The sequence below is a fragment of the Ursus maritimus genome, unplaced genomic scaffold (genome assembly GCF_017311325.1).
Source record: "Ursus maritimus isolate PB19 unplaced genomic scaffold, ASM1731132v1 scaffold_27, whole genome shotgun sequence".
NCBI classification, from domain to species: Eukaryota; Metazoa; Chordata; class Mammalia; order Carnivora; family Ursidae; genus Ursus; species Ursus maritimus.
Genome location: NW_024425230.1, coordinates 28994247 through 29021992, shown reverse-complemented (window position 1 = coordinate 29021992; position 27746 = coordinate 28994247). Strand labels below are relative to the sequence as shown.

The window sequence follows — 27746 nt, the reverse complement described above, 5'->3', positions numbered from 1 at the left end:
TTTTCATGAACTACTCTAATAGTGAACCATACCAGAAAATTAGTGTATCCAAAATCAACTCGAAGAGCAGGTAGCCTAATCATTACCAGTCTATTTCCCTGATTGAGGTGAAGTACTAACAAAAATTTTAAGAAAAATTAACCAATAAGGAGAAAACAAAGGTCTAGGGCCCATAATTTTCATCAATAAAGCAATACATAAAATAAAAGCATGACCCTAAAAATTAAACCCCCCAAAAGGAGGCATCCTTTATCTTTTAGCATACGAGAATAAGCCATATCCTCCCTCCAAAATCAACATTTCAAGCACAAAGCTTGAATACAACCACATAGATCTTTTACCTCTGAGATTTAAATTCCTTCATGATGTCAAGGAAATCATTGTAGACCTGAGGCTGACTACCAAACTGCAGCTTCACCTGGTCAAGATAGGACAGCGCATCCTCCACCTGAGGCAGGGATAAATCTCAAGGTTATAAAAAGAAAGCAAGCCAAGAATTATTAAAAAACAAATGATTTATGCCTAAATAAAATTAATGTAGTAAGTGAAATAAAAACATATAGTAAATATACATGAAAGTATTAAAAAATTAGTATGGAGGCCAATAATAAAACTCAAACTTAAAATAAAAATCAATTCATAAAATTTGTAGCCTTGCCTTGGATAATTTTGGGGAGAATGATCAGTGAAAAATCATCACATTAATATATTATTCACTTATTTGTTCATTTATTCATTTTACAAGTATCTACTAAGCTACAACATACCACGCCAGGCCTAACATGAGGTACTAAAGAGTCAATGACAAACAAGCCACAGTCCCTACTCTACAGAAGTTCATTCACATCTAGCTGGGAATTCTAATACAGTGGGGTAAATGGCAGATCACTGAATGCCCAGAAAGCACATGGGAAGGACACTTCTGCACTAAGAAAAACCCATGGGCACATAAGGGAGGGCTTCCCCAAGAAGTGATGTCTAAACTGAGTCCTAAGGATGAGTACAAGTTAGCAAAAGTGAATACAGACATACAAAGAAAGTCAGAGGAAGCAGCATGAGCAAAATCCCAGACAGGACACCATCTGGTACACTGGGAAAAGTGAAAACAGTTTGGCTGAAGGATCTGTGGTGAAAAGGAGGAACAGTGGCAGGAAGAGTGACAAGAGAGGAGACAGGAGAGGAAGCAGGACGTAGATCCCAAAAGGCCTTGTAAATCTTATTAAAAAGCAGTTTAGGGGTGGGATTCATGGGTGGTTCAATTGGTTAAGTGTCTGACTCCAGCTCAGGTCATTATCTCAGGGTCCTGGGATCCAGCCTCTAGTCTGGCTCAACACTCACGGGTGGGGGGGGGGGGGGGGGAGTCTGCTTGTCCCACTGCCCCTCCCCTCACTTGTGCTCCCTCCCCCACCAATAAATAAATAAAATCTTTAAAAACAAAACAAAGGGGCGCCTGGGTGGCTCAGTTGTTAAGCGTCTGCCTTTGGCTCAGGGCATGATCCTGGAGTCCTGGGGTCGAGCCCCACATCAGGCTCCTCCGCTGTGAGCCTGCTTCTTCCTCTCCCACTTCCCCTGCTTGTGTTCCCTCTCTCGCTGGCTGTCTCTATCTCTATCAAATAAATAAATAAAATCTTTAAAAAAAAATAAAAAATAAAAATAAAAACAAACAAACAAAAAAGCAGTTTAGGGGTGCCTAGGTGGCTCAGTAGGTTAAGCATCCAACTCTTGATCTTGGCTCATCATGATCTCAGGGTGGTGAGATCAAGTTCTGCATCGGGCCCTGGACTGGGAGAGAAGCCTACTTAAGATTCTCTCTCTCCGGCTCCCTTTGCCCACCCCCTTCCCAAGCTTGTACACATATGCAAGTGCACACGCACTTTCTCTCTCTCTCTCTCTCAAAAAAAAAAGGCAGTTTAGATTTTTAGTATCTGCATTTTAGTGTACTCAATTTAGCTACAGTGTTGGGAACAAATTGGTGCAAAGGAAGGACAGACTGAAAGGAGGCAGGAAACCAATTATGCTATAAGGCTAAACTCAATGTGTGAACAATAGTGGCTTGAACTGTAGTACCAACCAAAGGATTAGAGAGAACAGTACAGACTCAAAAGCTTTTTAGGAGGTAGAAGTGACAGGGAGAGGAGACATTCACTAAATTATATAAAGTATGTGGCCATTCACAAAGAGGAATAAGACGGAAGGTCTAGAGAGTTATGAGTTTGATTTAAGACAACTTAATTTTTAATTACTCAGGAAACTTCCAAGGGAATTACCTACTAGGTGTTTCTATATACTCTGGGATTATTTTAAATCATACAAAATACCAAGTTTAGGGAAGTTTCAGAAATAAACATATGATTTGATAAGCCCTACTCTTGTGATACATTGTGAAATAGAACATTAATGTTTAAATAAACCATGAAATGGTATTTCAAGAGTTGCCCAAACTTCCCTTACAGGAAGCTCCATTATGGGAATCATTATGCCATGGTTAATCAGAATATTTTAGTGTTGCTAGAGCAGTCTGTATACTTTGTCAATACCCACTCATTTCATGGCTGGTTTTTCTGTACTTTAGAAATAACAGGACAATTTCGTTGAAATTCAGTGGACTATTTAATTTATATTCAGAACTTTCCATACTGAAATGTTTCATTAATGACCAAGCTGATGGAACATAAAACTCACTAAGCCTGCAGAAGAAACATAGACTTCACAAGATATTTAAGAATAGCATTCACAACCACATGACAAAGGACAAATTGTCAAAAATAAACACAAAATTTTGAATAAAAAAGTAAGCATGCTATGGTATAATAATAATTACTACAGAGAGAAAAAGTGCAGATGCCTGAATCAAAGAAATTATGTGATGTGTTTATGTCTGGAGAAAAAAAGATACTGGTCACAGTGAACTGCTATTTATAAATTAGTCATAAAATAACAATATGCTTAAAAAACACCTAGCATGACAACCACATTATAAATGAACTATCTGGGGGCCTGGGTGGTTCAGTCCAACTCTTGATTTCAGCTCAGGTCATGATCTCAGGATTGTGAGATTGAGCCCTATGTCGGACTCCGTGCTGGGCATGGAATCTGCTTAAGATTCTCTCTCTCCCTCTGCCCCTCCACCCCAATAAACAAACATACTAATCTGTATACAAACATAGTGAGGAAATTCTCTCATTACCTATAGTTCAACTCTTTGTAAAAGTGTGTATGTGGCTCTAGGAACCACAACTTACTGGAGCTGGTCCTTACGAAGCTACAGGTCTAGGGAAGCCCCTGGGGAAGCCCCAAGTCTGCTGATGTATTTTCTTGGTTCATTTCAACAGGCATTTATTATTGAGGTCCCTAATCTCTTGAAGTCCACAATCTTTTTTTTTGTTTTTTTAAGATTTTATTTATTTATTTGACAGAGAGAGAGACAGCCAGCGAGAGAGGGAACACAAGCAGGGGGAGCGGAAGAGGAAGAAGCAGGCTCCCAGCAGAGGAGCCTGATGCGGGGCTCCATCCCAGGACTCCAGGATCACACCCTTAGCAGAAGGCAGACACTTAACGACTGAGCCACCCAGGTGCCCCTAAAGTTCACAATCTTGTTGGGGAGACAAACACGAAGAACTGTAAAGAGAACTTGCTAAAGATGTGTCAAATATCTATGCTGCTAGCATTCAACAAGTAGCTAAAATCACACTAAACATGCCTGAAATTATTCAAATCTTCCTTGTCATCAATCTGCCAAAGATAAAAAAGAAAGTATAGACAATGCTGATGCTTGAAATAACCAAGTATTTTCACTGAACACTTCCTCATTATAGAATATAAATGGTTTATTGAAGTTGATTCAAATGCTTGTAAAGTGTTTTAAGACTGATCCAAAAATGGCAGGCAGTGTGGGAATACTGAATGAAGCTACAATGGAGGCACAAGAAAGTATTTTATCCCTCCTCATCAGAATGGGAATTCAACACATTACTGCATCCAGGAATCATATATAAGAGTGAGAAGAGAAGGAACAGAGCAAGAAGTCCTAACCCCACCCATGACTCACTCTACAGCCCCAACTCCAGAACCCTCTCTTGCTTCCTTGACAGTTTCTGTAAAACAGACAAAGCACATCTGTATACTTATACCCAAGTGAGGGAGAGGAATAAACAGGTGCTGTGCTTTGCTAGGACTGGCTGAAAAAGCCTACAGAAATATACATTTTTGTTAGTTTAACAGCAAGTTTAGAAGCTCTCTGGCATCATTAAGATATTAACTAACTGCTGAACAAAGTATTAATACGGAATGAAATCATACCAAACCAACTTAAAAAAAAATATTTTCAGGACTTTGTGAAGTGCTAAGTTCATGGCAATAATACAATCTGGTGTGCAGCCATCACTCTATGAGCAGACAGGCAAAATGTTTTAAGAAAAACATCAATATAGCTTAAACAAATTTTCCCAAAGACAGAGCCCAGAGTGGTTTCAGGCCCAAATAATTTGTATTCTCTTTAAAGACTATGCTTAAGTATAGCCAACTCTTTTTGTTTTTAAAAGTACAGTCAACTCTTAAGTACTTATTATAGACAAAATAAATTTTACAAAATCCCTCTATATAGCTTAGCTTTGGTATTCTTTATATTTAGGTAGCATTTAACTTACTTAGGCCAAAATTAAACAAGTTCCTGAGAACCCAAACCAACGCAGACAGGGATCGGGGAGAACCAGATTACGTATCAAGGAAAACAGAAGGCTGAACTGTTTGCTACACATGCATGTGTCCTTCAAGGGTATACTGTTCACTCCTATCTGGAAACTATTTAATTAGGCTGATAGGACCAAATGAAGACCCAACATCCCATTTCTTTATAGTACTTTAATCTGTATTTCTTGCACTTGATTTTAGATTTCGTATAAATGTAAAATTAGAAAAACTGAAATCTGGAACACTTACTGTAACAATCACTTATTCTGAAAAGTAACACTCAAGTAAGCAGAGAGGGTTAGCTGGGAACACAAGCTCCACTTCTCCACAGATGCCTCATGAATTTCAAAAGCACTGCAAACCTACAGCACATACTCAGCAGAACAGATGAAAACACTGACACTTCATTCACAATTATAGTCTTCCCCAATCTTTATAAAGGTTCCCAAAAAGGGAGCATGTGTTTTACTAAGGATGGACTTGAAGATGCCAGCCCATTCAGCTATTTATAAGCACGGATAAAAAGATTAAATCATAAGGTAATACTGGACCCAGTTACTGTACAGGACCGTAGCCAACCATGTGTACACTCAATAAAACCTTCTGCCATGTTAAGAACTAAGAGTTCAAAAGGAGGTATCCAAAAAAATGGACTTTGTTTATTTTGTACGAAAACTGTCCCTCTATCCTGACACATTTGAGTACCATGCGTTCATACATTCCAAAAACATTTCTTGAATGTAATTCTCTGGATCAGGCACTGATGGTAAGATGGGGAATCTAAGTAGGTTTCAAAACAAAAACAAAGTAAAACTCTTTGTGATTCAATCCCTAGTGTAGCATGTTAAAAGTTATAATGCCACTACTAATAGGCTAAAGCCGATGCTTCCTGCTGAGAGAGAAAACTTTTTAAAGGAAGAAGAGGAGCTGAATATCACCTTAAGCCTCTGAAACTGCTGCTGTCCCTGCACTGGTGCAACTGGTGGGGCGGGATGAGCATGACTCTGGACCACCTGGCCTCCATGGGGTTGCACAGCTGCTGGGTGATGATGACTGCTATGAACCGCTGCGATGGTGGGCCCGTGACTGCCAGAGCTCTGCGGCACTGCTGAAACCTGGGGTGGACAAAATGCAGACAAGAAACTTCAAGGTTTCTGCAATCTTCCCTAGATGCATCTAAAAGACACGCATGCATATCTTTGCACACACAAAGAGAATTACAGATCTTCCTTGACTTACGATGGGGTTACGTCCCGATAAACCCATTTTAGGCTGAAAACATCCTGAGTCGAAAATGCATTTAATACAGCTCCCTATCGAACATCATAACTCACCCTAGCCTACCTTAAATGTGCTCAGAACACTTAACAGTAGCCACAGTTGGGCAAAATCATCTCACACAAAGCCTATTTTATAAGAAAGTGTTGAATATCTCTTGTAATATGTTGACTACTATACTAAAAGAGAAAAAGAGAATGGAACGGCATAAGGGTATCAGTTGTTTACCCTGGTGATCGCGTGGCTGACCAGGAGCTGAGGCTGCCACTCCCAGCATCAGAGGAGAGTACAGTACTTCCTATCGCTAGCCTGAGAAAAGGCCCAGATTCAAAATTCCAAGTATGGTTTCTACTGTATATCACTTTTGCATTATCATAAAGTTGAAAAACTGGAAGTCCAACTATCCAAAGTCGGGGGCCATCGGTTATTAGAAACCCAAATTTCCCACAAAAGGGAACTGGTGAAATAAATTATAGCTCACCCATACTACAACAGAATTGTCTGCCACTATTAAAAATTATATGGCTCAATACTTCTCAAACTATCTATGGCAAAGGACCCTTTTTTCCCTTAAATTCCAATCCATCGTGGGCCACTACTTTTATAAAATATGATAAAAATGAATAACTAGAGAAGCGAAACAAAAAATACATTAAGCCCATAATTTCCATTCCAACACTTTACGGATATATTACATTACTACGTCCAAATCGCTCCAAGTTTCTTTCTAAACACTCTCAGTTTCTATACACATGTCATTATAGACTAATAAGAAAGTACACACATCAGCCATCTGTGGACCACACTTTGAATAGCACTGATAGAGATGTATATATTTTAACATTATAAAATGTTCATAATCTGTAAGCTGAATGTATTCATGTGTTGCATACGGATTTAAACTTTTAAATATTTTTTTAGAAAGCACATTACAAAGCAGTATCTATAAATCAATAAAAAGATTTTAAACCTTAGATGACATATATATAGGAAAATGTTAGCATTTTATCTTGTGGTGGTGGGATTAGAAAAGATTTTTATTTTGCTTTGTTTATTTTGCTTATCCTTATTTTCTACTTCTATCTCTATCTGTTTATTTTGCTTATCCTTATTTGCTAAACAAAACTTTCTTCCAAATTGTTAGTGGTTTGCCTTCAAACATAATTATTTTCTATTCTTTCTCTCATCCTCTTATAAGCTTAGAGTGAAATAAGCACAAGCTCCTTTCCTTCCATTTCTATAGCAAAAAATGCTACATAAAGTTTCCAAAGCTTTATTTTCCTATTTCAGAACTGTTAATCACCACAGACAACTAAGGACAATATCCTTGATTTGCATGTCTCTAAAATAAGGAGACTAAACAACACGAGACTTAATCTAAACAATGGAAGTTGTATACTACAACGTAAGAGAGGATTAATTTTTTTTTCAAGTCCCCACAAATTTATAAAGATTCCCCTGGACAGAGGGGAGGGTGGGAAATAGACAACTACTTACAAATCCACACAAACAATAGTTACACATTAGGAGTAAAAAGAAACTATTTAGACAATTCTGAAAGCGCTAATATATCTCTAGCAAGAAGGGTTATTATTCTGAGCTGCTATATTTCAACATGCATGTTTTGAACAGTTTTTTAAAAGGCTTAATTGGAGCTTATAAATACTTGAGATGACTGGTTTTATGTGAGCACATTATAGTTTCTAATATATGAGCAGATGCAACTATCCCAAGTATAGGAAACAGTCATCAATCTGTTCAGATAAAAGTAATCACCCAAGGAAAACAAGCAGCCTTTCTTTCTTCCAAGATCTAACTTAAAGATTCGATTTGCAACAGTCCTCTGACTGTGGCCCTCAGACCCATAGGAGGGCATGGTACTATTTCAAGGGGGACTCCTGAGAAAGAATGACACCCAAGGAATCACCATCTCCTACTTCACCTGGATTTCCCTCCTTTGTCTTCTTATAATAAATTCTGAGAAATTTATGGAGTTATGGAATTGCTAGGTCAAAAAGTAATTAAAGAATCTGCCACAACTGTCAAACTGCTCTCAAGAAAGTTCACACCAATTTATTTTCCCAGTACCAGCTGTAACTTTTCAAAAGTCATTAACAAGTTGGGTTGAAGAAGGCCTCTCCAGACCTGTTAAATAAATTATGATTCAGACTGACCCAGAGTGGAATATTATAAATGCAGTGATTTCTTAAAAATTACTTAGATCTATACATATGTATTCAAGTGGAAAGTTGTCCACTATATATTAAGTGAAAAGAGCAAATAGCAAAACAGTATATACTGTATCATTCAAATTACATAAAAAGAGAAGTGTATCTAAATAGGTAGGCAGGTGAATATAGATAGCCAGGAAATCACGAGTAGCTCTAAGTCTGAAGGGTCAGAGAAAGAAGTCATCTTGGATCATTTTTCAAAGAAAACCATGGTGATATTTACTTTCATAATTAAAAAGGCCAAAAAACAAATGTCTTCCATTTCCACAAAACAGAGTAAAGAGACAAGAGATGAAAGGTCAGCAATGGTCAGGACATGGAACGACAGGAGTATACAATGCTGGCGGAAATATAAATTGGTACAACTCTGAAAGACAATCTGACACTACTGCTAAAGCTGAAGTCACGCTCACCCTACGACCCAGTAAGCCCTCTCCTAGATACCCGAAAAACTCTTCCTCGTGTGCCCTCAAACCTGCCAAGTGGGCTGCAAGAAGATAAGGAGTTTGCACCAGAATGTAAACCAACTACTTCACTAATAAGCACACTATTTAATTCAGCTGCCTTTGTTTCCCCATGGCAAGACTTTTTTTGATTCAAAAAAAAGTAGCACATTGATTTAAATTCTGGTGCATTTATCTTGTCACGGATTGCCACTGTGAGCACCACTGCACCAGGAGAAACAGTCACACAGCACCTTTATAACAGTAAAAATCTGGTAACAGCCTAAGAGTACAGCAAAAGAAAAATGGATAAGTAAATGGGATATATTAATATAACTCATAAAAAGAGTGTAAATGACTCAATTATTTACACACAAAAATATGGGTAAAAGTCTTGGAAACCACTGATAAAAAACAGTGAGTTAAAAAAATATAAGGGTTCCTGGTTGGCTCAGTGGGTAGAGCATGTGACTCTTGATCTCAGGGTTGTAAGTTTGAGCCCCAAGTTGGATATGGAGATTACTTAAAAATAAAATCTTTAAGGGGCACCTGGCCGGCTCAGTCAGTGGAGCGCGCAATTCTTGATCTCGGGGTTGTGAGTCTGAGCCCCACACTGCGTGTAGAGATTACTTAAAAACATTTAAAAAAATAGAAATAATTAAAAAATAATAAAAAATTAAAAACCTGGGTGGTGAGTACACAAGTATACATTGTTTTTATTATTTGTTATATCTTACTTACAGATTGCCCATAAATATAATTTTGTATCTAATTGGATGATTAATATAATTTTTTTTAATTGGACAAAATCATCGCTGCTCCTCCCTTACACCGAGTCCCTTGCTGGGCTCCAGCTTACCTGATAGCTGGGTGTCACGGAGTACTGAATTCCCGTAGCTGACTGCATGGTCTCGGACACTGCTTCATACACAGGAGGGGCAGGGGCAAGCACCCGGTGCTGGTGAGGAAAAGCCTCTGTGCTACCAGGGATCCGACGCTGCTGGGCCGCATACACCGGTGACTCCTGGTCATCCAAACGTCGCTTCATTCTGCGCTCATGCTCAGGGATGCACCACAAAACCTGCAGAGACCAAAAGCATCGAATGCAAACCAGTTAACACTCCAATGTTATGTATACAACTTAGGACCAGTCACCCAAATTTACTATATGCTCAGCTCCCAAAACAACTATTTACTTCATCCTAGAGACGACTGCTGGCTAGTTTAAGCGCATGCTTGCACACACAACCCCCAGAGTGGACAGCGTAACATAACTCAAAGACAGATGTTTAAGTAATAACACAGTCTGAATTAACTTGGGACTACAGAGTTGAAAAATAAGAATTTAAAATTACAATTTAAAAACACAAAAATACACCTTTCTTTTCTTTATTCTCTAGTTCTCCTCAAAAGCCATCATTCCCAACATCAGTGACATATGCACATGCTACAAAAACACTGAAGTGCTGCTTTCTAATTCCTCTCAAAACCTAGTACTATAATTGTGGTCTAATTTTTAAAATATCAATTGTTTCAACAATTAAATGGTATCTTAAAGAGCAGTAGGCCAGGAGTAAGAGGACAATGGCTCTAGACTTGCCAATTTAAGGAGCTATGTACATTTCAACAACTTTCTCATTCATTCCCTGTGAGTTTGTTTCTCCAACTATAAAATGAGATGGTTGGAAAAGATCATTTTTAGATTACTTCTGACTCTAACATTCCTTAACAGTAAGGAGATTCCAGAATCGCTTATTAATAATATTCCTCTGTGGAGGGACAGACACTTTATTTCCTGCAGGATGCAAAAAGTCTAGTAATATTCCGGCTAGGAATCCAGTCTGGTCTTTTCAGGGCTTTTCCAACATCCAAAGCTTTTTCAAGGTAGGGTTCTTTACAACTTTATCTTCATTCCCCACAGTCCTACCACATCACACACTCAAATAATGACCATGCAGAAGGGAAATAATAGCATATAATGAACCCCAAGCACCATTCTACACGATTTACAAATATTATTATAATCCCCACAACAACCCTGTAAGCAAGGTGCTGTTATTCTCTATTTTATAAACGAGGGAACTGAAATATAAGGATTAAGTAAACTGTCCAAGGCTGCATAGCTAATAGGCAAAGCTGGAATATCAATCCACCAAGTCTACCTCCAGAGCCCGAATTCCCAACCACCGCAGTACCCCCCTACCTCTCACAGAAGAAGAAACGAAGGAAGAAGAGTCCCTTTACTTATCTAAGGCACACACGCACTGAGCAACTTCGGCTTTCTTTGACCTCTGCCACGCTTGGCTCCTTCATCCTTTCAGCCTCAACCCAACAAAGCGGGATGGCTTTGGCAGCATTCACTCTTTCAATTAGCAAAAATTCAGGGAGCAGTTATGAAGGTGGTAGGTGTCCTATAAAAGTTTAAAAACTACTTGGGAAGACCATATACAGACTCACTAGTAATCAAAGAAATACAGAGGAAAATGATACTTACCCCCAAAGCAATAGGCAAAAATTAAATAAGAAGGATGATATTGAGTGTGGGTGAGGGTATAGGAAAATACTACTGGCAGAAATTTTAATTGCCATAGGCTATGTGGTTGGCGACCTGTGGTATCCATTAAATTTTTAAATTTAAAATGGGCATACCCTTTCACCTAGCAATTCTACTTCTAGGTGTCTATCCTGAACATCGGCCAAATATATTTACTGCAGCAAAGTATGAAAAATCTAAATGTCTATCAATAACTGAATGAACTTGATACATCTATATTGGGAAAACTATGTAGCAATTAGAAAGACTGGGGTTCCTCTACAAAGAAAGCCCTTCAAAACATACTATTAAGTGAAAAGAACAAGCTACGGAATATATACAGTGTGATTTCAACACCCACACGTAATGTACTCTTAAGATTTGTGCATCTCATTGTAAATTTTGCATCAGAAGGAAAAAGCTATAAACAAATACTGACTCTAGATAAGGATTCGCGTGCTGAAGTACTTAGGTGAAAGGGTACTAATGTTTCTATTTACTTTGAAATACATCGAGAAATTAAGTCTGGATTAATAGATGGAGGAATAGATACATGACAAAACAAGTACTATAAAAATGGTAATGTAAAATCTAGTGTGTATATGGGTGTTCACTATAAAATTTTATCAACTTTGCTGTGTATTTGAAATTGTTCTTAATAAAATGTTGGGAGGAAAGGCTAACGATACAAACCAACTCATGAGTGATACAACTAAGTACTAAAAATCCGGTAAGGAGTAGAAATGTGTATACTGGGAAAAACTCTACAGAGAAGGTAAATGTTTGGTTATATCTTGAAAATTAGGAATGAATTAGAGCATGGGGATACACAGGATGAGATTAAAATATTACAGTAACTTTGGACTTACGGGTGATAACAAGCCATTTACAGTCTTTGCCAATTCATTTACTCCACAAATAATTCCCAAGAATCTACACATGCCAGATGTGCTTTATGCAGGGGACCAGTACTGAATAGGACAGATTTCCTGCCCCACAACAAAGTCTTCCAAACACGACTGCTGTAAGTCAATGCGCTCCTCCCAAGAGTCCTGTCAGATGGGCACACCCAGAATGCTATTTAGAGGGAAAGTGATACTCCACAGAAATTAAGTGACTCGTTCAAGGTCACATGGCAAGGAGCTAGACTCTTGCTCCTTGGAATGCATGACCAATCTGGAGTAGAAATACTGGACAGACAATAGTATCCTCCTTGCAGAGAAGTACAATGAAATTCCAGACTATAAAGTATTCGAATGCCAAATAACGGAGCCACAAGAGTCAGACGCAAAGCTACTTTCAAGTCCTGCTTCAGCTGATATGATTTTCATTTGCCACTATGGTTTCCAACTGTTTCAGATTTGGAGCTTACACTGTTATCAGAACTCTAGTCTATGAAGACAGAATTTAAACAAGGAAAAAAAAGCACTCTGAGGGATAGAAACTACTGAAGAAGGACTAATGTGAACAAACAATGGCAGCAGAACACTAAAAAGTCATCTGTCCAAGTGTTATAATAAAAAGAGGGAATATCTCCAAATGATCATGCAAAGAAATCAAAATTCCCAAATAAAGCAAGCAGAGCAGGATAATTCTGATATCGCAGGGCAGTCTTCTGGAATAGCGTGGAACAACTGACAAGCCACTGTGTCACATTTCAGACAAATTTTAGAAGAGCAGAAGTAAAAGCTAACCCTTTCAGAACGATAAATATAAAAACCAATTTTCTAGTTCTACAACCTAAAATGTCTTTCATTACAGTAAAAAGTTGGCCTTGTAGAAATCCAGGCAGTTCTCCATTCTTATTAAAATCCAAATGGAAAATCCAACCTTAAAGAATCTTATCTTTTCACTTGGATTAAATATTACACATTAGGGGCACCTGGGTGGCTTAGTCGGTTAAGCATCCAACTCTTGATTTCAGCTCAGGTCCTGATCTCAGGGATGTGAGATCAACCCCTGCTTTATTTATTTATAAAAATAAATAATAAATAACAAATTTCATAAATTGGCTAAATAGAGACAACAGAATTAATTTAGTCAAGATAAGCTCAAAGTAAGAGAGTATATGGAACAAACTAAACTGTCCTATCCTGGAGGCTTTTAAGTATTCAATTTTCTTTTTGAAATGCATTTATTTTATGGTTGACCCTTCATAGTGCCTCTTTTTTTTTTTTTTAAGGATTTTATTTATTTATTTGACAGAGATAGAGACAGCCAGCGAGAGAGGGAACACAAGCAGGGGGAGTGAGAGAGGAAGAAACAGGCTCATAGCAGAGGAGCCTGATGTGGGGCTCAATCCCATAACGCCGGGATCACGCCCTGAGCCGAAGGCAGACACTTTAACCGCTGTGCCACCCAGGCGCCCCCATAGTGCCTCTTAATCTTGTACTGTTATCCTGAATTAGAGACATTTTTAAGTTCCCTTATTTATGTAATAAAAAAAATCCTCCGAAATTATTCTCTTATTGGTGGTCAGCATCACGTAAAATCATATTAAAATGTGTCCTGGTCAGTTTACATCAATAAATACTGTGGAAAATGGAAAGATCCTCTTCAAAAGCAAATAAATTTTTATCAAAGCATATAGTGAAATTTAATTATGTACTTCAATACAGTGCAATTGCCCACCATAGTCAACCTCAAAACCTGTCCAAAAATCCACTTTTGGAGGGGCACCTGGGTGGTGAAGTCAATTAAGCATCCAATTCTTGGTTTCGGCTCAGGTCCTGATCTCAGGGTTGTGAGATCAAGCCCAGTATCAGGCTCTGTGCTCAGCCCAGAGTCTGCTTAAGAATCTCTCTCCTTCTCCCTCTGCCCCTCCCCCTATGTGCTCTCTCTCTCTCACACACACACACACACACACACACACTCTCTCTCTCTCTCTCTCAGATAAATAAAAATAAATCTTAAAAAAAAAAATCCACTTCTGGATTTAAATCTGCTAGAAAAGGAGGGGCGCCTGGGTGGCACAGCGGTTAAGCGTCTGCCTTCGGCTCAGGGCGTGATCCCGGCGTTACGGGATCGAGCCCCACATCAGGCTCTTCCGCTATGAGCCTGCTTCTTCCTCTCCCACTCCCCCTGCTTGTGTTCCCTCTCTCACTGGCTGTCTCTATCTGTCGAATAAATAAATAAAATCTTAAAAAAAAAAATAAATCTGCTAGAAAAGGAATCCCAGAATAAATGAAAAGGGCAATCTATTTAGATTTTTCATTTTACACAGAATAATAGGTCAACAAAGTTAACAACCCATTCTTCTTAAAACACAAGATCTAGTACCCAAGCTTCCCTGAATCAGTTTTACATTCTTCTAATGAGGTGGGCCTCAACCAGGAGAGTTTCCCCGCACACCCCCTCCCCCCCCCCCAGCACATTTGTCAATGTCAGAAGCCATTTTTTGGTTGTCACAGTTAGGGGACAGTAGTGAGACTGGCATCTCATGAATTCCCAAACATCCTAAAATGCACAGGATAACCCTCCACAACAAAGAATTACTTGGCCAAAATATAACAGTGCCAGGTTGAGAAACCTGGACCTAATTCAATGCTACCCCCATTTGGTACATACCTTTTGTGAGCTTTGGTGGGATTATATCATACTGTAGTATGATAACAATTTTTACCAAGGTAGCTCAGAACAGTCATCTTGGTTGTTCAAAATATATCACTGCTTTCTTTATGACACGTGATTTACCTTGAACCCTTGGTGTATCAGAAAAACCTACCATTTACCATTTGGGTGAAAAACTTGATTAGAAACTTTAGTAAGAAGAATTTAAATAGCAGGGGCACCTAGGGGCACCCAGGTGGCTCAGTTGACTGGGCGTTGGACTCCGGATTTCCCCTCAGGTCATGATCACCGGGTCGTGGGATCAAGCCTCCCATTGGGCTCCAAGCCCCGTGGAATCAGCTTGGGTATCTCCGGCCCCTGCCCCCCCCCCCAACGCAAGTGCCTGTGCACACACTCTCTCTCTCTCTAAATTAAATAAATAAATAAATCTTAAAAAAAAGAAAAAGGGCTCCTGGGTAGCTCATTTGGTTAAGTGGCTAACTCTTGATTTCAGCTGGCATCATGATCTCAGGGTTGTGGGACTGAGACCCAGGTTGGGCTCCACACTCAGCAGGGAGCCTGCATGAGATTCTCCTTCTCCCTCTCTGTTGGCCCCTCCCCCTCTCTAAAATAAAATAAATTTCCAAAAAAGAATTTAAATAGCAAATCCTTATTTTTATTTCATATTTTCCTGGTTTTGAAGATATAAATACCCAAAATAGGCAATATCCTTTAAAATGCAACTGAATAGTCACCAACTATCACACGTGGAGTTGGAACATAGCCATTCTGTAAATTTCGATTTCAGATACATCTCTAGTAAAGTTCTAGCTTATCACCACTTTGGGAGTTTTTTTCTTTTTTGAATCACCACACACAGTACCTTGAAAATTTAATACTTAATTTTATTGGCAAGGAGAAGCATCTTCTTCCCTCCATAACTACTGGCATTCTCAGTTTTAGGGTAATAAACACCAATTAAAATGATCGATCCAACGTTTTTTTTTTTTTCATTTCTATACCCTGTTTCCTTCCAATCCCCTCTGTACACTGCCTTTAGCATGTGTCCACTCACAAGTCAGTTTTGGTGCATAAATATCGTAGAAGATGAAAGAATACAATCGTATACCCTTTTAGCAAATTGAAATGGTTTTGATTCATGTTGAAACACTTCATTCTGAAGTCCGTCCTGCTAACAACTACCTGGATGAGGATATCACTATTTCTTACCCGCCCCTCAAAAACACATGGTGCATGCATTAAGTTCTTCATTCCGAGAAAATTCATCATATTGTCATCCAAAGACTACACGATCTGTGAACTGGCTCATGGTCAGTTCTACCATCATCACCCCAGTCTAGCCTGCTGCTGTCTGCTGGACCTCTTTTGTCCACTAGCTCCTCTGGTAGCTGTGAGGGGTCTTCCTCTGTTAGTTTTCTTCTCTTTGCCATTATAGGAGACAAAAAAATTAAGAATTACCAACTATGTTTCCTGAAAGCTTAAAAAAGTTGTAAAAATAGTATAAAAATGGTCATACACCTTTCACCCAGACTCCCCAAATGCTAATGTCTTACAGATTTTTAAGATGGTATCCCCCAACTTCTTGTACGCTGTCTAGGAAGATGCTGTAATGCTTCAGGCAAAGCAGTAAGAAAACTAAAGTGTAATAGTGATGATTTATTTTACCACTGCATTATCCTTCTAGGCAATGCCATCATTCTTCCCTTTTCTTATTATTTTAGTCTTTTGTAGCATAATAGGGAATAACTGATGAGCAATGATGAAATAATTCCTAGGATGATGAAACACCAAAATGTTTCAAGCTATAGGAAAACTAACATCATTAAGATCCCAAAATGTAGTTCAGATGTATAAATGGTAATAGTTAAAATGCGTTTATCCCATTAAAAAGAAAATAAGTAAATTCTCTTTGTTCCTTTTCTTTTTGAGAGAAAGAGAGTGTGGGGGTGGGGGGAGGCAGAGAGGGAGGATGAGAGAATCTTAAGCAGGCTCCGTGCTGAGCCACCCAGATGCCCCTCTCTTTGTTCTTTTAAAGACCTACAACAAAGAATAAGTCATGAAATATAAATCTTTACAGGTAGTTAGTACTGCTCAAAAAGAAACTCAAAAACTAAAATTGGGTCCTAACAATACTGATTCTGTAGGCAGAAAATGAACAGGAAACTTTAGTTCAATTTAAAAGTATTAAAAATTTTATCAATGTTAACTTTTTGATCTAGATCACTGTACTAGACACATTTGGGAAATCTGGGTGAAGGTTATATGACAATTCTTTGTATTATTTTTGCAAGTCTAAAATTACTTCAAAATGAAAAGTTAAAAAAATTAAGTATTAATAGTATAAGAATATGAAAGAAGGAAATCATCCTATAGTCTTGTTCTATAGAATATGAACATTTAGTTTATGTGACAAGGTTTCTTTCTTTCTTTCTTTCTTAAGATTTTATTTACTTATTTGAGAGAGAGAGAGAGAGAGAAAGAAAGAGGACAAGCAGGCAGGAGTGGGAGAGGCAGAGGGAGAAGCAGACTCCCCGCTGAGCAGGGAGCCTGACGCAGGGTCTGGGGATCATGACCTGAGCTGAAGGCAGACACCCAACCAACTGAGCCACCCAGGCGACCCATGACAAGGTTTCTATAAATGAACTGAGAATGGTATAAAACAACAGACTGAACATAAATAACAGAAGAAAAGCTAGTTATAGCTATCAAGAAAGCATTATAAATAGGACTCAGTCAGTTAAGCATCCAACTCTTAATTTTGGCTCAGGTCACGGATCGCAGGGTCGTGAGATCAAGTTCCCCTTTGCGCTCGTGCTGAGTGTGGAGCCTGCTTACAATTCTCTCTCTTGCCCTCTCCCTATGCCCCTCCCAGCCTCGCACTATCTTGCTCTCTCTCAAAAAAGAATAGGACTTGAGACAGTTAATGGGCTAGGTAAATGTGTCACTTAACCTCATCCTATCTTTCTCCTATTAGCTGTATGTCTGGATCTTTCTCCTATTAGCTATATGTCTGGCCCCACAAAGGCCTGGGCAGTTACACCCTTAACCCACTTTGTATCCTCACTGTGCATAAGCATACAATCTTGTGTATGGTAGAATTCAAATCATTCACTCATTCATGCATGCAACCTCTAATGTTTATTGAGTACATACTATGTGCCAGGCATTCTTCTAGGAGCTGGGGATATAGCAGTAAACCAAACAAAAATCTCCTCCTCCATGAAGTTTACATTTTAGCAGGAGAAAAAGACAGTACACGAAGTGTTCAGAACACTAGACAGTGACAAGCGCTAAGAAGAAAAAGAAGAGAAGGGTTTTTGAAATTTGGTCAGATACGACTGACCAAAGAATACCTCATCGATAAGGTAACTTTTGAGTAAAAGAAGTAGAGAGCTAACCATGTGGAAATCAGTGAAGAAGCATTATAGGCAGAGGGAACAGGAAATGCAAAGACCCTGATGCATGTATGTGCTTAATATTTTCCAAGAACAGCAAAAAGGCTGTAAAACTGGAACAGAATGGAGGAAAGACAGACTGGTAGAAAATGAAGTAAGAGAGGTAATGGGGTTGGGGGTAGTAGGTAAGAAGTATATCGTGTTTGTTCTCAGAGGTCCTCATAAGGACTCAAGCTTAATAATCAGACTGAAATGGGAAGCCACTGGTGGGTTTTAAGGAGAAAAGTGACATGGTCTGAGTTAGGTTCTAAAAGACACACTTGGACTGCTGTGCCAACAACAGCCTAAAGAGGGGCTGAATAACGAAGCAGAGGGAACAGTTAAGGTAACTGAAATAACCCAAGCTAGAGGTGTACTTGCATTCACTGCTATAGTTGGGAGTAAGGGTGGGGGTGGTGGTAGTTTTAAGTGATCAAATTCTGGGTAATATTTTGAATATAGAGCAAATAGGATTTGTTGAAGATCAAATATAAAAAAGACAGAAAAAAAGTCAAAATGCCTATTAAATATCCAAGAGGAAATATGAAGTGGGACACTGGTTATGTTTGTCTATAGTACAGCGGAGAGGCCCCCAGTTAGAGAAATTTGGGAGTTATCAGCATTGTTTGGATTTTAGAAAGGTGAGAGAGTACACAAGGTAACGCTCCTTAATTAAGCACATTCACATTTCTGTACCAAGTGAGACGGTCTAGACCAGGCTGGTGGCCCTTAATTAGTTGTGGAACCAAATTTACCAAAAAACAAACAAATAAAAATTCTTGTGCTTCAGAGCTACAGATTAGGGATTATAGACCTGTATATCCTTCAACAGTCCACAAAACAGCAAGGATATCTTAACAGCAGGACCGAGGAAGTGCTCCCAGCTCTAAGTACAAATAACACGCAGACACACAAGGCAGAAGGATGGCCAAAAGCAAAAGAACGGAAGGGCAAAAAAGAGAGGTATGCCTCCGAAACTGCTGTTAATCAATGCCTAACTTCGAAGCCAATTGCAACTAAACATATAGCCTCTAGTCAGCAAACTTCAAAATGCAATTTGAGTTCAGTTTATACACTTTCTATCACCTATTACGTGCAAATTTATCCTAGGCACTGAGGCTACAACGAAAGTCAAGTCTCAGTCTGGATGGACTAAGTCATTGGTGCAGCTCTTGCTGAGGAAAACCAGTTGCCCCACAAATGTATAGGGATAAAAACCTCTATATATTTGCTTATATATGACAACAAATCTTACTAGGCATGTCTTTTGAAGAAAGTAACCCAAAAGGAAAGTTACATAATTACAGAAGTGAAGGTTTTTCAGTATTTTTAATATGTTGTTAAAAGGCAATTAAGACATTATTGCCTAAAGACAATTCGAATTTATATTTGGGGACGCCTGAATGGCTCAGTTGGTTACACATCTGACTCTTCATTTTGGCTCAGGTCATGATCTCAGGGTCATGGGATCAAGCCCCACATTTGGCTCTGCACTGAGCAGTCTGCTTGTCCCTCTCCCTTTGCCAACCCCACCCCCCAAAATAAATAAAATCTTTTTTTGGGGGGGTTATTTATTTATTTAACACAGAAGAGAAACAGAGAGAGTACAAGCAGGGGGAGCAGCAGGCAGACGGAGGGGGAGAAGCAGGCTCCCTAAGCAGGGAGCCTGATCTGGGGCTTGATCCCAAGACCCCGTGATCCCAGGGCCACGAACTGAGCCAAAGGCAGATGCTTAACCGACTGAGCCACCCAGGCGCCCCTCAAATAAATAAAACCTTAACAACAACAACAACAACAACAACAAAAGTTGCAGGGGGCACCTGGGTGGCTCAGTCGGTTAACCATCTGACTCTTGATCCAGCTCAGTCTTGATCTCCAGGTCGTGAGTTCAGGCCCCACGTTGGAGGGAGCCTACTTTAAAAAAAAGAAAAAGTGGCACACACGCACACACACACAAAGTGGCACAAAACCAAAATTCTCTGAAATATCTGTAAAAAATATAATGCAGTAATGGTGGTATACAGACTAGCCTGCTGGGTATGCTGCTGGATAACCTTAACCTAAACAAAAAAGTATCCAGAATTATTTACTTAAGCTGTAACCAGAAAAAGATAAAAATCCCAAGATATTACTTCTACTACTCACTTACTGAAGTAGAAATAGGAAGACATGTGAAGGAAAGGAAGTATTAGGAAACAATAGTTGGCCATATTAATGTATCCTGAGCTTGACAAGGTAGCAGTAACATATGTGCCAAGTCCATAATTTCTTCACTGATTCTTAAACACCTTCCAAAGCAAAGCAGTAGAAGCAATCAGGTCTGCAAACTGAAGAGCACAGGATTCACAAACTCTGGAAGAGACTACAATTCATGGGCAAATTTCAATATAATGCCACTTCTTCTAACACCCCAAAGCACTCTCTGGGGCTACTTTGAGATGTCTAAGGTCATTCATTTAACAACTTGCTTCAAGTGGATCTATGATTTCAGGCTTCACCCTCCTGCTGCTCATTCAGTGTCTTCTCTTCCTCCACCCCTAAGGTACGCTCTCCCTCCTCTGAATTCCTTTCAGCCCTCTGTAGTTGACTCTTATGGCACTCAATCTACACTGATGTGTAGTAAAATCATCATGTATATATTTGCCTTTCTTTCTAAGAATGTAAGCTTTTCTGAGACAAAAACTCTTCCTGTATCAACCCAGGGCTATTTAAGAAGGTGGTCAAGAAATGGGTATTGACTCAATTCCCCTTTAGAATCTGAGTCCCAATCTTTTCCCTCAAAGCTGCTTTCAAAAGCACGCTGCTGGATCCTCAAAAAATTAAACACAGAATTACCATTTGCTCCAGCAATTCCGCCTCTGGGTATATACCCAAAGAATTCAAAGCAGGTCTTTGAAGAGATATTTATATATCCAAGGGCTTCCGGCATTATTCACAATAGCCAAGAGATGGCAACAACCCAAATGGCCACTGATATATGAATCAACAAAAGGTGATATATACACATAATGGAATATTATTCACCATTAAAAAGGAAGGTAATTCTGACAAGTGCTACAACATGGCTGAACCCTGAGGACAGCATGCTAAGTGAAATAAGCCAGACACAAAAGGACAAATACTGTATGATTCCGCTTACGTAAGATACCTACAGAAGTCAAACTCACAACGACATTAAGTAGAATGGTTGTTGCTGGGGCTGGGGAGAGATTTAAAGGGGCTGCTGTCGGGGCACCTGCGTGGTTTAGTCGATTAAGCGACCAACTCCTGATTTCAGCTCAGGTCATGATCTCAGGGTCACTCAGCGGGGAGTCCGCTTCTCTCTATTCCTTTCCCTAGCTCTCCCTCTGCCCGCCCCCCCCCCCCGCTGCTCCTCCACCTCGTGCACACACTTGTGCTCTAAAATAAAAAATTCTTTAAAAATAAATAGATAGATAAAGGAGCTGTTGTTTAACGGGCACAGAGTTTCAGTCTGGGAAGATGAAAAATTTCTGGAGATGGATAGTTGTAATGGTTGCACAACAGAGTTTACTTAGTGCCACTGAATTCTACACTTACAAATAGTTAAATAGGTAAATTTTGTTGTATATGTTTTACCTCAATTGATTTTAAAAGCACACTGCTCCTTCTCTGTTAACTATCCTTAGACCAGACACAAATGAAGTATAGAGTTAAGAGCAGGGGCTCTGGAACCAGAACATGGCCACCTGCCACAGTTCTAACCTGTCACTGTCCCCTTATCTTTAAAACAGGGACTTCATAATACCCACTAGACCGGGTTAATAAATGTACAGTGCCTAACTCAGTGCCTGGGACATAATAAGGGCTCAATAAATGAAAGTTCTTATTGGGGTGTATGGGTTAAGCCTCCCCACTCGGTTTCGGCTCAGGTCATCATTTCAACCTGAGCTGCCACGGAGTCTGCTTGAGATTCTCTCTCCCTCTGCCCCTCCAGCTTGTCTGTGCACACACTCTCTCTCTCTTTCTAGGATAAATAAATAAATTTTTATTAAAAAAAATTTTTTTAAATAAATCTTTAGGAAAAAAATGAAAGTTCTTATTTTTCAAGCGGACAGAGGGTATAGTTTTAAAATGCATGTTAATGGGGCACCTGGGTGGCTCAGTTTGTTAAGCAGCTGGCTCTTGATTTCAGCTCAGGTCATGATCTCAAGGTCCCGCGATGGAGTCCCCGTATTGGTTGGGGGGGGGGGGGTCTGTACTCAGCAGGGAGTCTGCTTGCGGATTCTTTCTTTCTCTCCCAGTGCGCCTCCCCCCCCCACCTTGCATGCACATGCTCTCTCAAATAAATATTTTTTAAATAAAAAGCATGTTAATTATCATTTTTAGGAGAATCTACAGAAAATAAAACTTAACAACTCTTACAAGCATTACTCAGAAGAAGGAGAATGCCTTTTTTTTTTCTTAAGATTTTATTTTTTTATTTGTCAGAGCGAGCAAGAGCAAGAGAGAGCAAGCAGCAGGCGGAGAGGAAGAACCAGGCTCCCTGTCAAGCAAGGAGCCCAATGCGGGACAGGACCGGAGCGGAACCAACTGAGCCACACAGGCATCCCAAGAAAGCCTTTTAAAGCACTTCACTAGATTACTGAATGACATGGACATAATCTTTTTTTTTTAAGATTTTATTTATTTATTTGACAGAGAGACAGCCAGAGAGAGAGGGAACACAAGCAGGGGGAGTGGGAGAGGAAGGAGCAGGCTCACAGTGGAGGAGCCTGATGTGGGGTTCGATCCCATAACGCCGGGATCACGCCCAAGGCAGACGCTTAATGACTGAGCCACCCAGGCGCCCCTGGACATAATCTTTTAATTCCGACTAAAATTCAAACCCATCAACATCTGTCTTGAAAAGATCTCTAGTTATCTTGTCTGTACTTAAGATGTAAACAGGACTATGCTTTGCCAAGAATCTTATCAAATTACTACATACCTCTTTCCTTAGAATATGAAAAAAACAATCGCACTCTTAGGGTAAAACCTTAAGTACAAAATGCCAATCTATCTAGGGTCTTAACTCTGACAAAACTATAAGGAAATATCATACTGATATTTGGAGAGGTAAGAAGCATTTATGAAAACTTTCCGAATATAGTATATCCAGGTTCTTACCTGAATCCTTAAAGCATACGTGGGACTTCTGACCCTGGTGCCCCAAGCGACAACATATTAAGGGCATGATTTACATCTTCTGTGTTTCCCAGCAGACAGCACTGCCAATGGTAGGAACAACTATGTGTTGACCAAACCTTCCTCAGTGGTAGACTCTCCACTATCTTCACTATCTTTGGCAGTTTTTAACATCAGAAAAGATATCCAGGCTTTCTGCCTCCACACCAATTCTAATACAGTCACCATCACTCAAACGAAAAAACTACCTCTGCCACTGCTACTTCCTTAACCAAGGTGGGACTTACTCTCTTCATGTGAATATAGGGCAGGGCATCAAGCTCTCAGTCCCAACTGAACAAAGCACAAATCCAGAATTTAAGTTCAGTTCAGGTATCAGCCAGAGGGCTTGCTCAGGTATTAGTCTACAAATATATTCCTTCCATGTTTATTTTCTCATGAAAAATACCAAAACCATGTAATTTCTCTTAAGAAAAGAGAATGTATCAAGTCAGAGCAAAAACTTCATTTAAAATAGTTGGGGTGCCTGGCTGGCTCAGCCAGAAGACCATGCGATTCTTGACATCGTTGAGTTCGAGCCCCATGCTCAGTGTAGGGATCACTTAAAATTAAAAAAAAAAAAAAAAAAAACCTTAGGGGGCGCCTGGGTGGCACAGCGGTTAAGCGGCTGCCTTCGCTTCAGGGCGTGATCCCGGCGATCCGGGATCGAGCTCCACATCAGGCTCTTCCGCTATGATGCCTTCGCTTCAGGGCGTGATCCCGGCGATCCGGGATCGAGCTCCACATCAGGCTCTTCCGCTATGAGCCTGCTTCTTCCTCTCCCACTCCCCCTGCTTGCGTTCCCTCTCTCGCTGGCTGTCTCTATCTCTGTCGAATAAATAAATAAAATCTTAAAAAAAAAAACTTAAAAAAATAAAATCGTTCATTAAACATGAAATGTCCTAATTCAGGGCGTGATCCCGGCGATCCGGGATCGAGCTCCACATCAGGCTCTTCCGCTATGAGCCTGCTTCTTCCTCTCCCACTCCCCCTGCTTGCGTTCCCTCTCTCGCTGGCTGTCTCTATCTCTGTCGAATAAATAAATAAAATCTTAAAAAAAAAAACTTAAAAAAATAAAATCGTTCATTAAACATGAAATGTCCTAAGGCAACTCCCCAATACACGTCGGAGGGCAATGCTACGAAAGTCACATACACAAAACTACATTAGTCCTCGACTTCACCCTCTCTGTAACAAAACAGGCCAAGAACACTATGTTTTACAGAATATAAATAGAAATGGTCTAGATGTTCTAACAGAATTACATAAAACCAGAAGAGAAGATTTTTCAAGAACACCTATAGTTACCTAAATTGCAACTTATTTCTTTGTGAAATTAAGCTTACATAGCAGAACCACCTGTATGTACAATGAAAGCATTCGAAAATGCAAGAGCCGAAGAAATCAGAGTATTTTATTCAGTCTGAGGTTTTTTTTAAATCACCATCTTTTATAAACATTTCGTTTTAAATAGTAAAATGTAAATCCAACCCTTCCTTTTCTAAATCTCAGCCTAGTTAAAGACTTTTTCTGGCTAACAGGGTTTGAAGTCCTAAAGCACCTAACAGTGGCCAAGCCTAACTACCCACCACCCTATTGGCTCAAAGGAAACCCCGCCCCGTACAGCCACAGTAACCGAACAGCAAGGGAACTCCAAGAAAGGTTGTCCCCGGCCACATTTCTAGTCTCTGATGACTCTCCGCCCCTCCCCCCACAATCACCGCTGCGGAAGCATGGTCACAGCACGAGCAGCCACTCCACCGCAGACTCCAACCAAAGGACCTTGAGCACCTCTCCCAATAATTACATTTCGGGGGGGAGTGGCGGTGTTCATGCTCCCACTCTCCAAAGCTGAACGGTGCCATCTACGCGGCGTGGAGCTAAGCAGAGACAGCAGCTCTGGCACCCAGCCCTCCTGCCCCAGGCAAAAGGCATGGCCGAGCCACAAGAGTAAGTCCTGACACCTCCGCAGCTCAGAGTCGGCGGGAGCCCCTCCCACCCCACGGAGACGTAGGGCGGGGCAGATCTGGGCGCCGCGACTCCAAGCCAGACCGGACAGCGGGCTTTCCCGAACCCCGCCTCACTTGCCAAGGAGGCGGAAACCGGGGGGAGGGGGAGGGCGGCCTGGGGGAGTGGCATCGCCGCTCCGTACGGCCCCTCCGGCCAACCGGATCCCGAGAAGGCGGAGGAAAGCAGACTTCACGCCCCCTCCCTGCCGCGCCCCGAAGCCACACGCGGGAGACCCCTTCCTCGTCCCCCAACCCCAGCATGCCAGTGCGCGGCTGCCCAGCCGATGCCCCGCCCACCTCGGGAGGACTGGAGAGGTGGTCGACCGCAAACAGCACTTAGCCAGGGCCGGCCCCGCCCCTTTCTCCACAATCGCACGCGCGCGCCGGCCCCGCCCCTGAGCGGCGGCGCGAGAGCCCGCCCCCTCCGCGCGCACCGGGACTACGCTCTCCTCCCCCTCCCGCACTAAGAGCTACCCCGCTCCGCCCCCCACCCCCCTCACACATCCACACACCTCCCGCCCGCCTGCTCTACGGGAAGCCAAGGAGGTCAGCCCCCCCCTAAAAATACACACCCTCGAGTCCAGCGTAACCCGCCAGCAGGCTCCCCGCCCCGACCCTGGCCCGGCGTGCTCTCACCGCAAAGCTGCTTCGGCCGCTCCTCACTGCGTGTCCCTCTCGGCGTGAGCCTCGGGCTCAGGAGGGAGGCCCCGAGAACGGCGCAGGCACAGGCCCGCCGAAGCGGACTGGCAGCCTCCTCTCCGCTAACGAAACGGTCACAGGCCCCGGTGCCCAGACTGGGAAGGAGGGAGGGAGGGAGGGAGGGAAACTCCGAGGGGGGAAGGGGAGGGGGGGAAAGATGGAGAAACCGTCTCCGCCGCCTCTACCGCCGCGGCCGCTTCTCTGTTACCCGGGAAATCCCGCCCACTCCCCCGGCCCGCCCCGCAGAGGGAAGACTCAACTTCGCTCCACCACAGGCCGCATTATCCGCCCGTCAAAGGTTTAACCAATCGCTGCGCCCTGCCTGCCGGCTGCCCGCCCCTTCCCCCTCGACTGGGAGGGGAGGGGGAGCCGCTCACCTTCTCCACGCCCCTATTGGCGGGGAGCTTCCCTAACTCAACCCCGCCTATTGGAGACGAATTGCTGAATCCCACCCCCACGCCTCAACACTATTGGAGGAAGCAGGGGAGCTCTTCATGTCTCATTGGAGGACTCCACATATCCCGCCCCGTGCGGTCTCAGCCACAGGCCCAACAAGTCGGCTCCCGCCCTCGCCGGTCGTCGCATTGGAAGGCTATCCCCTGGCTCTCTCGCTGCCCCAGGAAGGTAAGTAACCGATGTGGGGTAAAATGTCCGTGTGAGACAGGCCCCGCCCCCAACCACCCGATTGGATATCTCGGCGCCGGTAGCAGCCTCCATTGGCCAGGACGCCCGTCCAGAAAGGAGCTGACTCCGCCCCGCGCGAGGAGGCCGAACCTTAGCAGTCCTTTTGTGGAATGTTTACACTAGAGACTGAAGTGCAGAGAGTTCCAGGGCCCGAAACAGGAGGGGGCGCAGAGCTCAGCAGCTGAGATCCGAAGCCCAGGGATTTGAAAGGGAGAGGCAGCAGCACTACCACCGCGGAGGACTCCTTACAAGAAAAAGAAAGAAAGAAAGAGAACCTCATCCTATCCAGTTCTCTCTACAATTTATATTTCCGCACGCTGCCTCCTTGTAAACACAAATATCCGGAGCAATCGGATCCGTACAGCTTCTTTCAGTACGTACAGAATTAAGAGCTGGAGACCAAAGCCGAAAAATAACCCCAGTAGTTGCCAGCCGGCAGCTAGGGGTGGCTGCACACTTCTAACACCGACAATCCCTAAACTTGAGTGTGCAGTCCTAAGAGGGCGGAGATAACCAAAATGAAGGCAGGGCCCTAACAGCCACCGCCCTGGCAAGCCTCCGGAAGGCGGAGCGTGAGGTCTGAGGCGTTTGCGATCTCCAGGGTAGATCTGGAGGCATACTCGAACTCGAACTGAGTAAGGAGACCAAACAGGCCACAGTATAAATGAACCTTCACCCCACACCTCATACAAAGAATAAAAATTCCACAGTTGGTGACAAAAGATAAGAATGGCTGTTCACCTACTCCTGTGGCCAACAAGTTTTAATGGCGTCCCTAGGCCTTCTCATTACAGAGCTTCAAACACACAGAGACAAAGTGCTTGCAATGCCTAGGTTGCTTTTATTTATTCACCAAATGGGGCGGAGAACGGACGCTGGCCCTGCTTTGGGGGGCGCTCAAGGAGCGCCAGGAAAGGAGGGGGCGGGACTAGAGTTTTCCCGCTCTCCAGCAAAAAGGCTACTCCCCCAAGAGAGCCGTGTCAGTCCCCAAG

At 41.8% G+C, this 27746-nt stretch overlaps 1 protein-coding gene across 1 annotated transcript in view; it reads right to left on the bottom strand.

Annotated features, from left to right (window-relative positions):
- Positions 1–26224, bottom strand: part of SIN3A (SIN3 transcription regulator family member A) — a 66803-nt gene extending 40579 nt beyond the window's left edge. Inside the window, exons 1-4 of the mRNA XM_040642962.1 lie at positions 26008–26224; positions 9501–9722; positions 5628–5804; positions 342–448 (exon numbers count right to left, since the gene is read on the bottom strand). Coding sequence (XP_040498896.1) covers positions 342–448; positions 5628–5804; positions 9501–9689 — 473 coding nt within the window. The 5' untranslated portion in view covers positions 9690–9722; positions 26008–26224. The remainder of the gene's footprint in view (positions 1–341; positions 449–5627; positions 5805–9500; positions 9723–26007) is intronic.
- Positions 26225–27746: the final 1522 nt, after the last annotated feature.